Below are 13,290 nucleotides of genomic sequence, written 5' to 3'. Positions count from 1 at the left end.
TTTCGGCCATTGATATTGTTTTTTCGCTCTCATTATTAGTCCCATGGCAACCCTACATTTGTAGGCCCTTCAAACAACTTTTTGAGATGGAACTCAGATGAATACATTGGGAGAGAATGCATGCATAAAATGATGAAAGCATACTATACCCCAAACTCAGTCATATCGAATGGAGAGACAAGGGAACATAGCCTACGTTTTTTAAAACAGCTAGACACAATATAGTTAAGGAGTGTCCGTTATAAAAAAAATATTAGATTTAGACTATGAGGCCCATGTATCTGACAGAGCGAGAGCGAGGATATTGTCTGACTGGACATTTTGCGCTGAAATAGGCTATAGCAAATAGGAAGATAGATTACTGGGAATGTCCCTCATGTGCTGCCCTGACCGACTCCGTTCTAGGCATTCTGCATGGCGTCAGTCAAGTTCAAATAGGTTACACCATCGTCTGTCACATCACGATGTTGTCACCATTGACGATGGCTGTCAATCTTCATCCATAGAATCGTTTGAGTTTATTTTATTTTTTTACAGGGACTGCACATTAATCAACGTTTCAGTAAAAGTGCCGGTTTTAGCCAGCCGGCTAATTTTCAACCGCAGTCCCTGGGCAGGTTATTAAAAACAATTACAATATAGACAATAGCAACATAGGACAAGCAAGACGTAGCATACAGACAGAGCAACATAGGACAAGCAAGACGTAGCATACAGACAGAGCAACATAGGACGCGCAAGACGTAGCATACAGACAGAGCAACATAGGACAAGCAAGACGTAGCATACAGACAGAGCAACATAGGACACGCAAGACGTAGCATACAGACAGAGCAACATAGGACAAGCAAGACGTAGCATACAGACAGAGCAACATAGGACAAGCAAGACGTAGCATACAGACAGAGCAACATAGAACAAAAAGCAGCAAGACAAAATTCATAAAAGCAACAAAGTGTTTCCACACCTCACAACAGACATGGAAAGCGGCAACACACAGCTAGGGACCATGTTCACAAATCTGATTGACCTTTAGCCATGTCTTCAAGCAATCGTAATAGCCTCATTTGTACTGTGCACATTAAATGCTCAACACAATGACACAAGGAGAATAATTAATTGAGCCACATTTACAGTGGTGGCAAGTTTTATTTTCTGTAAGAAAAATAGCCTATGAAATTTGAATACAATAATATTCCTTTATTTTTTATACATAGCCTATATTTAAAGTTATCTTATGCAAAAATACACCATCTCATACTGGTACTGGTTTGCATCAACTACCTTCACTAAAAACCCTGCAAAGGTTTTGCCTGCTAACTTATGACCATTATGACTTTTTTTTAAAACTGCACAAGAGATAAAAATGTATTTCTTTTGAAAGAAGTGCATCTTCAATGCTTGAGTAAGCAATCCAAATTCCCAGCAATCCAATAAGTACTAGGTAGGTAGGGATGGTTGCTAGTGAGGTCACCAGCACTCCATTCACCTGAGATCAAGGTAACAGTCAGTCATTATCACTGTCTGAGCATAATACTTCATACGCAGGATCGTCTGGGAGTAGTGTGTGTTGTCACCTAAGCTGCATCACCTGAAGAACTTGTCAATAGTGTTCAAAGCTGGGCCCAGGGCTTTGGCCTTCTTAGAGGGGGGTGGGGGAGACAAGCCTCTCCTGGAAGTGTAGCAGAATAAAAACACAGCACATTTAACTGAGGGATTCTCACTGTCTGCAACCATCTTATTTTGACGTACCACACAACATGTTGAATTAACTCCTCGGTGAATGTGCTGACTTTCAAACTAAATCTCTCTCTTTTATGTGTGTAAGGAGATGTAGTCATACCTTTTGCTCTTGCCTTTCTGCAGCGCTCTCTGCAGGGGCTGCTCTCGCTCTGTGGAGGGAAACACAAAAAACTCCATCAGATTCTTCCGCTGAAAACAGAATGACGACTGTCTATGTCCGGCAAGTCATTTGTGTTCATTTCAAAGCTATAAAGACGAATCTCCCAGGCAGGATAGTTAAGGGGAAACTGGGAGAGATCGTCTTTCCATTGTCAGGATTCAATGGGTGAAGAAGGGATTTACCAGTGGCAGAGAGCAGGGAAGGGTTTTAACCATAAGTTTTAACCCCTTCTAGTTTTAACCATAAGACTTCAGGATAGTGTAATTCATTTTCAGGATGGAAAATAGCTTTCAGTGTTAACCTAAATGAATAAAACCAGACAGAAAGTATGTAGAAAAAATGACTAACCTACAGTCAGGTCCATTATTATTGGCACCCTTGATAAAGATGAGCAAAAAAGACTGCACCCCTGTTTTTAGTACTCCAGCCCCTCCCCTGTTTTCAGTAGTCCAGCCCCTCCCCTGTTTTCAGTACTCTAGCCCCTCCCCTGTTTTCAGTACTCCAGCCCCTTCCCTGTCTTCAGTACTCCAGCCCCCTCCCCTGTTTTCAGTACTCCAGCCCCCTCCCCTGTTTTCAGTACTCCAGCCCCCTCCCCTGTTTTCAGTACTCCAGCCCCCTCCCCTGTTTTCAGTACTCCAGCCCCCTCCCCTGTTTTCAGTACTCCAGCACCCTCCCCTGTTTTCAGTACTCCAGCACCCTCCCCTGTTTTCAGTACTCCAGCCCCCTCCCCTGTTTTCAGTACTCCAGCACCCTCCCCTGTTTTTAGTACTCCAGCCCCTCCCCTGTTTTCAGTAGTCCAGCCCCTCCCCTGTTCAGTACTCTAGCCCCTCCCCTGTTTTCAGTACTCCAGCCCCTTCCCTGTCTTCAGTACTCCAGCCCCCTCCCCTGTTTTCAGTACTCCAGCCCCCTCCCCTGTTTTCAGTACTCCAGCCCCCTCCCCTGTTTTCAGTACTCCAGCCACCTCCCCTGTTTTCAGTACTCTAGCACCCTCCCCTGTTTTCAGTACTCCAGTCCCCTCCCCTGTTTTCAGTAGTCCATCCCCTCCCCTGTTTTCAGTAGTCCAGCCCCTCCCCTGTTTTCAGTAGTCCAGCCCCCTCCCCTGTTTTCAGTAGTACTCCAGCCCCCTCCCCTGTTTTCAGTACTCCAGCCCCCTCCCCTGTTTTCAGTACTCCAGCCCCCTCCCCTGTTTTCAGTAGTCCAGCCCCCTCCCCTGTTTTCAGTAGTCCAGCCCCCTCCCCTGTTTTCAGTAGTCCAGCCCCCTCCCCTGTTTTCAGTAGTCCAGCCCCCTCCCCTGTTTTCAGTAGTCCAGCCCCCTCCCCTGTTTTCAGTAGTCCAGCCCCCTCCCCTGTTTTCAGTAGTCCAGCCCCTCCCCTGTTTTCAGTAGTTCAGCCCCTCCCCTGTTTTCAGTAGTTCAGCCCCTCCCCTCTTTTCAGTAGTCCAGCCCCTCCCCTGTTTTCAGTAGTCCAGCCCCCTCCCGTGTTTTCAGTACTCCAGCACCCTCCCCTTGCGAGGATAACGGCACTAAGCCTTTTTCTAAAATGTTTTATGAGATTGGAGAACACATTGGGAGGGATCTTAAACCATTCCTCCATACAGAATCTTTCCAGATCCTTGATATCCTTAGTCTGTGCTTATGGACGGCCCTTTTCAATTTAACCACAGGTTTTCAATGGGGTTCATTCCAGAGACGGAGAAGGTCATTGTAAAATGTCGATTTTGTGATCAATTAACCTATGGGTTTTGACATGTGCTTGAAGTTATTGTCTTGCTGGAAGATCCACTTGCAGCAAAATGTCAGCCTCCTGGCAGAGGCAACCAGGTTTTTGGCTAAAATGTCCTGGTACTTGGTCAACTTTATGATGCCGTTGACCTTACCAAGGGCCCCAGGACCAGTGGAAGCAAAATAGCCCCATAACATCAAAGATCCACCACCATACTTTACCGTAGGTATGAAGTACTTTGTCTACATACAGTATGCTTCTGTTTTTCGACACCAAACCCACCACTGGTGTGTGTGGCCAAAGAGCTCCATCTTCATGTCATCTGACCATAGCACCACCTGGACTTTGATAAACGGCATTGGCACTTGGATTGGAACCGGTTCTACAGTCAGATAACATGAAAATAGAGGTATTCTATGTCAAAACCTGGTTGCCTCTGCCAGGAGGCTGACACTTGGCTTCAAGTGGATCTTCCAGCAAGACAATAACCCCAAGCACTTATCAAAATCCACACAAATCTACATTTTGCAATGGCCATTTCAGTCTCTGGACTTGAACCCCATTGAAAATCTGTGGTTTGAATTGAAGAAGGCAGTCCATAAGAGAAGACGAAGGATAAAAGATCCGTCCTAACGTGTTCTACAATCTCATAAAACATTTGAGAAAAAGGCTCAGGGTCGTTATCCTCACAAGGGGAAGGTTGAGTACTGAAAACAGGGGTGCCAATAATTCTGACCCTATCTTTTAGAGATGTTTTAAACAACTTCTTAGAAAACTATTTCTCTCTGAGCAGTTGCATTAGTATAAAATAATACATTTACCAACTTTTCTGCATACAATATAGCTCAGTATGTGTATTATTTATTTGAAACAGTCTTTTTTGCTCAACTTTGTCAAGGGTGACAATAATTATGAATAAAAAAATATATACCCTAAATAAAAGCTAGACATTCAGGAAGAATCGAACATTCTAATTTATGAGTATTTTTGGCATGGCTGGATTACCAACCAAGCACATAGGGGACATGCCCAGGGGCCCCGATTTGTGTACCCATTGATTTTTTTGTATAACGTTTGAGCATAAGAACACAGGGTGCGGGGGGGCTGACCTTTCAAAGCTAGCATTTTCAATCGCTTGTTCTAGGCCCACCATGTGGCCAATTGGCATGGTATTGCATGAGAGGGTGTGGCCCTTGGGCCTTTACCATGTTGCTAAGTTTCACAATTAGGCATGGCAAAATGCGTAGAATTGCAGAAAACTTGCTTTCACGTTGCAACATTTCGTGTAAAACAACACTTTTGTCTCTCTGCCCCCGACACACCCACCACGTAAGTGGATTACATATTGAGTAGGAAGAGGCAGAAACAGGACCCATGGAAGCACTGGGGATGAGACTGGTAGTGGCAGCACATAGAAAAACAGAGTTTAGAAGTCCCTGGTCTATTTGAATGACAATGGCAGTAATGCATGATCATTCAGTAAATAAAACATCTCTGAAACACAGACCTTTGTGGGCAGCAGGTGGTGCGGTGTGGGTGGTGCGGTCCACAGATGCCAGTCCCCCAAGCTCATGCAGGACTTCCTGGTTCAGACAGAGGTCAACGTGTCGGTTAAAAAGGGTGAGGTCATTGGTGTCCTGGGTCTCCTGACACACTGGACAGGTGAGGGCGGGGCCTCTGTGGTCACGTGACTTGGGCTTGGGCGTAGTCATTGGCCGAGGGCCACCAGGGGACAACAGACAAACCCGAACACGAGGGTCACTTTGAGATGAAACCTTCAGGGTGTTAGCTCTATGTATAGATACATCTCCATTTGGACAAGTGTTAAGGCAGACAGGGTTCAGGCCCACAGTGCTTAGTGAAATATTAGCTGTACTCGTATCATATAGAAGTAAACCTGTAGTGGACTCCGTATGATCACCTGCACTTGAGTCTAATTGAAGGCCCACTGAGTCCAACATGCACCTACTGAGCAGCTCACTACCTTTCTCCTTCGGCCCCTCCTCCCTCTTCCCTCCAGTTCTCTCTTTCTCCACCTCCTCCTCACAGACACGGGGGCCTCTCTCTAGCTCTGTGTCTGTGTGATTGTTTTGCCCCATAGTAACCCCACTGAGACACTGGTCAACGTGTCTGTTGAAGACTGTCAGCTCTGTGGTGTTCACCTCCCTGAAGCATACAGGGCAGGTCAGACTGTCTGTCCCTGACTCTGGCTCTGTTGAACAGCATGATGAAGTAGACGCATGGGCTGAAGGTTCATGTGTCATTTTGTCCGAAGCTGTCAATGCACTCATATAGATGTCTGTCTCTGCTGATGTATTTGTATTCTTCGGAGTGTGTGTCTGTGTCCCTTCGGGGGTGGTGGTCGATGAGGTTGGGCCCCGTCTGGTCTCAAAGCCATTACAATCTCCCTTCTCTGGTGGGTCCTCTCTCTCAGCTTGCAGTCGCAGCCTCTGGGCGTGAGCTCTCTGCAAGAAGGACTGCTGGTTCTCCCCAGTCCCGCCCACCTCCACCCCTCCCCGGCTGGGTACCCAGGCGTGACCCTCTTGCCCCTGTCTCTGCTGTACCATGGAAGGGCAGGCAGAGGGCTGAGTCTGGCCTGGAGGCTTAGGTGGATGCTCTTTCACAGGCTTGTGGGAGGAGATCTGGGAGGTGCTATTAGAGTCAGTCTGTTTTTTATGGAGAAATCCCACAATGCTCTTCTGCAGGGGTTTCTTGTCGTCAGCACTGGCGAAACTGGAAACCCGAACGCCTGCAGACACGCAAGCGTTGATTTAAAACTGCAGTCAATTGTTTTAATCAAGCTACAAGTTCAAATATATGAATTATTAACAGATTCAGTAGAAAGTACTTCATATATTTTTGTTATGTACAACATGTTTGAAAGCTGATATTAATGTATTTTCTTGCCAATGGGACACCACATTTAAACAGACGGGAGAAGGTAAAGTAAGATTACCCATAAGCCTCAGTCTCAGTGGCTGGGGGCTGACGTTGTCGATCTCAGTCTTCAGCAAGTCCTTAGCGACAGCAAAGAGCTCTTCCGTCGTAGCAACAGCACACGGCAACGTCCACGCTCTGGTTTTCACCTCAAAGTTGACATTTTTCAGCTTCAACGTCACTGTCTTGCCCTGGAAGAACACAGAGCAAATTAAAGGGTGAAGCACAGATTAAATCTGGTTGGACCTGGGGGAGGTGTCAAAAGGACAGAACAGACATAGATTTGACTGACAGATGACACTAAGTGAAGAAGGGTCAAAGGCATTTTCCTAGGAGAGTGATGGTCATTCCCAAGCAGCCTATTCCCCAGGCAGGCTGAGGCTCACACTGGTCCCTGGTATTCTCCATAACGGCTCTCCATTTCTTCCAGGTATCAAAAGCATATTAGGGCTCAGTCAGTGGGTGACGGCAGTGCCAAGCCAGCTCTCTCTATCGATTGGGATGGGAACAGACGCTCTGGTAATTGTGTGAGACGCTGGTTAGAGACAGATTGAGTCTGGGAGCCAACACTAGCGCTGAAATGTTTTAAGACCCCAAAATACCCTCTCTACGGAAATATCCTTTCTGTTCAAGAACCCTTTTCTGCTCTTTCTTCCCCAGAGGAAAGAGTCATCTGAGGCAATCTCAATGCACAGAGCAAGAGGCAGGCAGTCAGGCAATGGCTGTTCACAATGGTGCTGAATACTAACACACCGGCCATAACAAACAGTTCCATGTGTTATGTACTGTCGAACGGCTCTGCATTTCACACAATAGCCACAAAAAGCCAAATACTGGAGTTCGATTTCAAACATATACAAATATTAGAGTTTGATTTCAATTTTTTTTTTTACTATGAATCCAATAGATCAGACAGTGAATTTGAGTTTAAGAATATACTGTTTAAGAATATAAATGTACTATACAACTGCAATATATTCTAGTAATGACCTATACTATTACTAATAGTGTACTGTAATCAACTGAGCTGTGCTGTAGAGTACCTTGAGCGCCTCCTTCTGCAGGTCCTGAGCCAGGTCTTGGCACAGCTCCCTGCACAGCGAGAACTGCTCCTCGAATGCACCCATCTCTCCAAAAGTCCTGACAGAGAATGAGGGAGATAGAGAAACAGGTTGGATATGGGCAGCGTTCGAGTATGTACCATTATTTATCTATGTGTTTCACATATATGTTACCAGAAAAGAAAAACAACCACCTCTCTGTACTCATGCTTTTTCTCTCTCCGTCCCTGTAAGGAAATACAAAAACAGACAGACTCAGTCAGATGACTTGAACTCATTTTACAGATGAGTTTTCTGTATAGTCACCCCTCTCCCCACTGCCCACCCCCCTCTGTTTGCCCGCCAGCACCTCTCGATGTGTGTGGAGCCCAGGCCCATGGAGATGTGGAGGAAGTGATGCCAAGACGTCTCAGAGAACAGCAGGGCCAGCAGCGCCATCTCCTGGCCAAGATGGGAACAGCTGGTGATACCTAGAGCTCCCAGCATCTTCTCGGTCACCTTCCCAATGCCTGAGATCTGGCACACCAAAAGACCATCATCTGTATTTGTAAGTCATCAGCCAGCAACATGTTCCATAAACAATCACCTAGAGTATGCATCCCTTAAAATAGGCTGTCTAGGTTTAAGGGTAGGTGTACTACAGCCTACCTTCCGGACTGGCAGGTCCTGTATGAAGTCTATGACAGCCTGTCGGTTAGAGGGGAGTCTGTACTGGCCGTTGGGTTTGTTCTTATCACTACACACCTTGGCCAGCATCATGTTTGGGGCAATGCCTAGAAGATTTTTTATTTTTTTTTACACACACACATACATACATGCTTAATGTAACTATACACAGAATATGATGATAAAGTTAGCCTGGGATAGTAACATATCAAATATTCCCTGAGGTATTTTAACACAACTAACAATGTAACTCTGAGGTGTCCAAAAAGGCACCCTATTCTCTATGGGCCCTAGTAAAAAATAGTGAATAGAGAATAGGGTGCCATTTGGGACTCAATCCAATGTGTCCTCCAAGGAACATGAACACACAGCGTCTCTCTCACCTGCGCTGGCAGTTAGTGAGGTCTTCTGCTCGATGCGGAAGCGCATCTCTCTTACCGCCTCCTCGGCACAGGTCCCAAACACTTCCACCTCTCCCCCAGCAGCATCCTGCAGACAGGGGGAGGAGCTGGGGCTGTTCTCAAACAGGACAGGAGACAAACCCTCTACCTCTACTGTCTCCTGTAGGCCACCATGGTCCTCAACTAGAGAGAGAGAGAGAGAGAGAGAGATAGAGAGAGAGAGAGAGAGAGAGAGATAGACAAGGAGAGAAGGTGTGAGATAGTGAGAGATGATTCACAGAAGAGGATCCACGTCTCTTATTGTCTGCTCCCCTTGTCCCTCTTTACGCTTGACAGGTGGCAAAAGTGAACTAGATAAGAGAAAGCGACAGAATACACAGGCATAGTTCTAATCCCTTCTAATTCACTTTCTCTGTCAGGCAGGAAATAGAGGAAGAATGACATGAGGCTTTTGCTATTAAGCTCTTAGTAAACCTCTCTCCTTTTGTTACATCTTCCATATAACACGCCTTTATACTACAGCTAAACTACTTACAGTCTACTCTCAAAGTTGTCTTACAAATGACAACTTTATCACAGTCCGTAAACCACAACTGCAATATTGTTTTAAAAAAAAGCTAACCAACAGTGTAACAAACGACCATAACTCTCAGTTATGACATAGTCATCCCCTGTGTTTAGACATCTGACCTAGCACTGACATGGATCTAGCTACCTCTAGCTGTCCCAGTGTTGTTGGTGTGGAGACGGTGGGTACGGAGGGCCTCTGGCCAGCCTCTCCTCTGCTCAAGGTGGTCACTGATGTCCAGGTATGCTTCGTCGAGACTCATGGGCAGGAAGTGAGGGTCATAGTCTGCAAAGACCTCCCGGACCTAGCAGAGATTTAGGATGATTAGGGACTCATATGTCTCTTTGGGGAGGATTTATATATACAGTGTGTGTGTGTGTGTCAGATCCTTACTTCAGCGCTCACTGCTCTGTATTTGTCAAAGTTGGTTGGAACAATAACCAGGTTTGGGCAGAGCTTCTTTGCGATGAAGCCAGGCATGGCGGCACGAACCCCAAACTTCCTGGCATGGTAGTTGGATGTTGACTGAGGAGAGTGGACAAAACACATACATTTGTAGATATAAATAACCTGGGGTTCAATATGAGATCTGTGTTGTCGTGCAATAAAAGGACATCTTTCAGATCTAGTGAGAAGACCATAAACCAGTTCATATGTGAAGGAGAAAGATCCCCAGATATGATCCTCCCTCTGGGTAGCAATGCTGAGATCATTCAACAGACTTGGCTTTCTTATTTTGACATCACATGATAACTGGAGACAATTGGTATCACGAATGAATGACAATCAAACAAAACAACCACTACACTCATCTCTGTTATTTGTCTCTAGCGGGTCTTGTTTGTCATAGTCTTGCGTGGCCAGCCTTCTAAATCCTGTCTCTTTCACGAGAAGCCTTGGCTTCTGAGGCTGTTGGTCAATATAAACGTTTCTAGCAAATGAACAGTGCTGTTCATGGCGTATAGAATCTCACCAACATGCTCATGGAGCCCACGGCCATGGGTTTGTCCATCAGGTCAGGACAGTCTCTCGTCTCCACCGCAGCATAGAAGGCATCCATATCCACATGCACAATCACACGGCTCAGGTCACGACCCCTCTCCAGGTCAGAGATCATCTTCTCCACCTACAACAAGACGTTCAGAGATGACAGCTTCAAACAAATTATAACACAGAAATATACACTGTAGAAGTTATACTGTAAACCTAGTGTATCTGTGTGTTAGAGGTCACATAATACTTATTTGTGTAGGTGTGTGTGTGTGTGTGTGTGTGTGTGTGTGTGTGTGTGTGTGTGTGTGTGTGTGTGTGTGTGTGTGTGTATAGCCGTGTACCTGTGCTTGTGCTTTGCTCAGCTGTTGCTCAGTGATGTGTGCTTTCTGCAACATCATCCTCTCAATGCGCTGGTTCACCTGCTGTTCCTTCTTCAGCTCGTTCTCATAGAACCTGGAGCCCTGCAGAAGAGAGGGAACCAGAGAGGTGGGTGATCTCCAGTAACAGGCCATGGAACACTGTGAGAAGAGAGGGAACCAGAGAGGTGGGTGACCTCCTGTAACAGGCCATGGAACACTGTGAGAAGAGAGGGAACCAGAGAGGTGGGTGAACTCCTGTAACAGGCCATGGAACACTGTGAGAAGAGAGGGAAACAGAGAGGTGGGTGATCTCCAGTAACAGGCCATGGAACACTGTGAGAAGAGAGGGAACCAGAGAGGTGGGTGACCTCCAGTAACAGGCCATGGAACACTGTGAGAAGAGAGGGAAACAGAGAGGTGGGTGACTTCCAGTAACAGGCCATGGAACATGGAGAAGAGAACCCACTGGACCTCAACACACGTGGGTTTGTCAGTTCCTATGCCATTATAGAGTAAGGTAACTTAGCTAGGGTATTGACTCAAAGTCTAGGGTGTTCGTTTGCGTGTTTGGATAAACAGACAGAACCTGTACTGTACCTTGGAGGACTCCATGATGATCTTGTTAATCTTGTCCCTGTTAAGGCCCTCCATTCCAGCCTTGTTGTCATTGAGGGCCATTCTTGAGAGGAAGCCCTCCCCACTGGAAGAGGAGGTCCCCCCTGTCGCCATACTTCCTTCAAGTGAGACCCTGCATTGAACACATAAACCAAACAACATTTGCTAAGAAGTATTATGGTAAGTTAACTAGCTTGCTAGCTAACAACCTAGCTAGCAAAATATGTATTCATCCATACAAGTTGGTTCCACAATGTAAAATAATCTAAACAGCTAGTAATACTAATTTCTAACTATCCATGGCAAAAATAAATAATATTTTGTTTGTTTACGGTAAAAGTATATTCTTTGCCTTTGCCTCTTCAGTCTTGAGTTCTGAATTTGCTTCCGCGCTCTACGTCAATTAGGGGGAGGTGCAGTTTCCTTGTTTACGGATGTAAAACCACGCAACGCGCGTATAAACAAAACCTTCAAGAAACAAATCCAGCGACAAACTTTTAACAGGTGATGAAATGTTGTTGATTTATGAATAACGTGATATTAATCCATTAATTTATTAAAACAATTAAATATCACAAACTGTTTCAGGTATTTTGAACAGTTTCTGCATAGCGGCGATGTCCTAACCAGAGATAATGGAGGAATTATCTTCCTTTCTCTACCACCTGACCTAACAACCACAGGCCGAGTCCAAGGTTTCTGTCGTCCCCATAGAGATGTATAGAGGACTCTAGTGCCCAAAAGCGAATTTATGCATGAGCAACGTCATTGAGGACTTTCCCCATTTTGAACTAAGTCAACCGAGTGAGACTTCCTGTGGGTTAAGGAAGGAACACATAATTCCATCCAGGTCATCAGGAGGGATCAGCCAATGAATTATACTTGTGAGCAAACATTCCATAACTGCAAGTAGCAGTAAATTACCAACAGTGGCTTTATACTTTTTCAAACAACACAGTCCAGGTGGCAGTAAGCACAATCGTGTTTGTTAACCAACTCATAAAAGTAGTAAGAAGAAAATGGACTACTTCAAAATGGAGATGGCCACAATGCCATTGCGCTCACAGAAGCCCTACATTTTTTTCTATTTTCTATTATTTTTTGCACAGTCTCTATGCACACTCACAGGGCCCTACAAACTAAGCACATGGATACTCCAACACACTAACACCATAATTTGCTCACACACACATAATATGCACATACATTTCTACTGACTACTCACATACAATCATCATATATGCTACTGCTACTCTGTTTATCATACACTATATATACAAAAGTATGTGGACACCCCTTCAAATTAGTAGATTCGGCTATTTCAGCCACACCCATTGCTGACAGGTGAATAAAATCAGGCACACAGCCATACAATCTCCATAGACAAACATTTGGTTTCCATGTGTTTGATTCCATTCCAGCCATTATTATGAGCCATCAGCCTCCATTGGATGCCACCTTTCCAACAAGTCAGTTCATAAAATGTATGCCCTGCTGGCACTGCCCAGTCAACTGTATATGCTGTTATTGTGAAGTGGAAACGTCTAGGAGCAACAATGGCTCAGCCGCAAAGTGGTAGGCCACAAGTTCACAGAACGGAACCGCCGAATGTTGAAGCGCGTAGAACGTAAAAATCGTCTGTCCTCACTACCGAGTTCCAAACTCTCTCTGGAAGCAACGTCAGCACAAGAACTGTTCGTCGGGAGCTTCATGAAATGGGTTTCCATGGCCGAGTAGCCACACACAAGCCTAAAATTACCATGCGCAATGCCAAGAGTGGGCTGGAGTGGTGTAAAGCTCGCCGCCATTGGACTCTGGAGCAGTGGAAACGTGTTCTCTGGAGTGATAAATCACCCTTCACCATCTGGCAGTCCGACGGACAAATCTGTCCCTATGCATAGTGCCAACTGTAACATTTTGGTGGAGGAGGAATAATGGTTTGGGTTAGACCCCTCAGTTCCAGTGAAGGGAAATCTTAACGCTACAGCATACAATGACATTCTAGATGTTTCTGTGCTTCCAACTTTGTGGCAACAGTTTGGGGAAGGCACTTTCCTGTTTCAGCA

The 13,290-nt window shown here is 45.5% G+C and overlaps 1 protein-coding gene across 1 annotated transcript; it reads right to left on the bottom strand.

Annotated features, from left to right (window-relative positions):
• Positions 1-1,115: 1,115 nt before the first annotated feature.
• On the bottom strand, positions 1,116-11,687 carry LOC139412035 (polymerase (DNA directed) kappa). The gene is made up of 16 exons (XM_071158821.1): positions 11,557-11,687; positions 11,207-11,357; positions 10,592-10,711; positions 10,231-10,383; positions 9,651-9,782; positions 9,405-9,561; positions 8,672-8,872; positions 8,271-8,395; positions 7,972-8,138; positions 7,817-7,849; positions 7,605-7,701; positions 6,581-6,752; positions 5,132-6,373; positions 1,844-1,892; positions 1,592-1,672; positions 1,116-1,489 (listed from the first exon to the last, which is right to left on the bottom strand). Exons 2-16 carry the CDS (start codon positions 11,336-11,338, stop codon positions 1,486-1,488), a joined length of 2,865 nt encoding a protein of 954 aa, XP_071014922.1. The 5' UTR covers positions 11,339-11,357; positions 11,557-11,687; the 3' UTR covers positions 1,116-1,485.
• Positions 11,688-13,290: the final 1,603 nt, after the last annotated feature.

This window comes from Oncorhynchus clarkii, chromosome 6, assembly GCF_045791955.1.
Source record: "Oncorhynchus clarkii lewisi isolate Uvic-CL-2024 chromosome 6, UVic_Ocla_1.0, whole genome shotgun sequence".
NCBI classification, from domain to species: domain Eukaryota; kingdom Metazoa; phylum Chordata; class Actinopteri; order Salmoniformes; family Salmonidae; genus Oncorhynchus; species Oncorhynchus clarkii.
The sequence above is the reverse complement of the archived record's forward strand: the minus strand, read 5'-3'. Positions and strand labels throughout refer to the sequence as shown.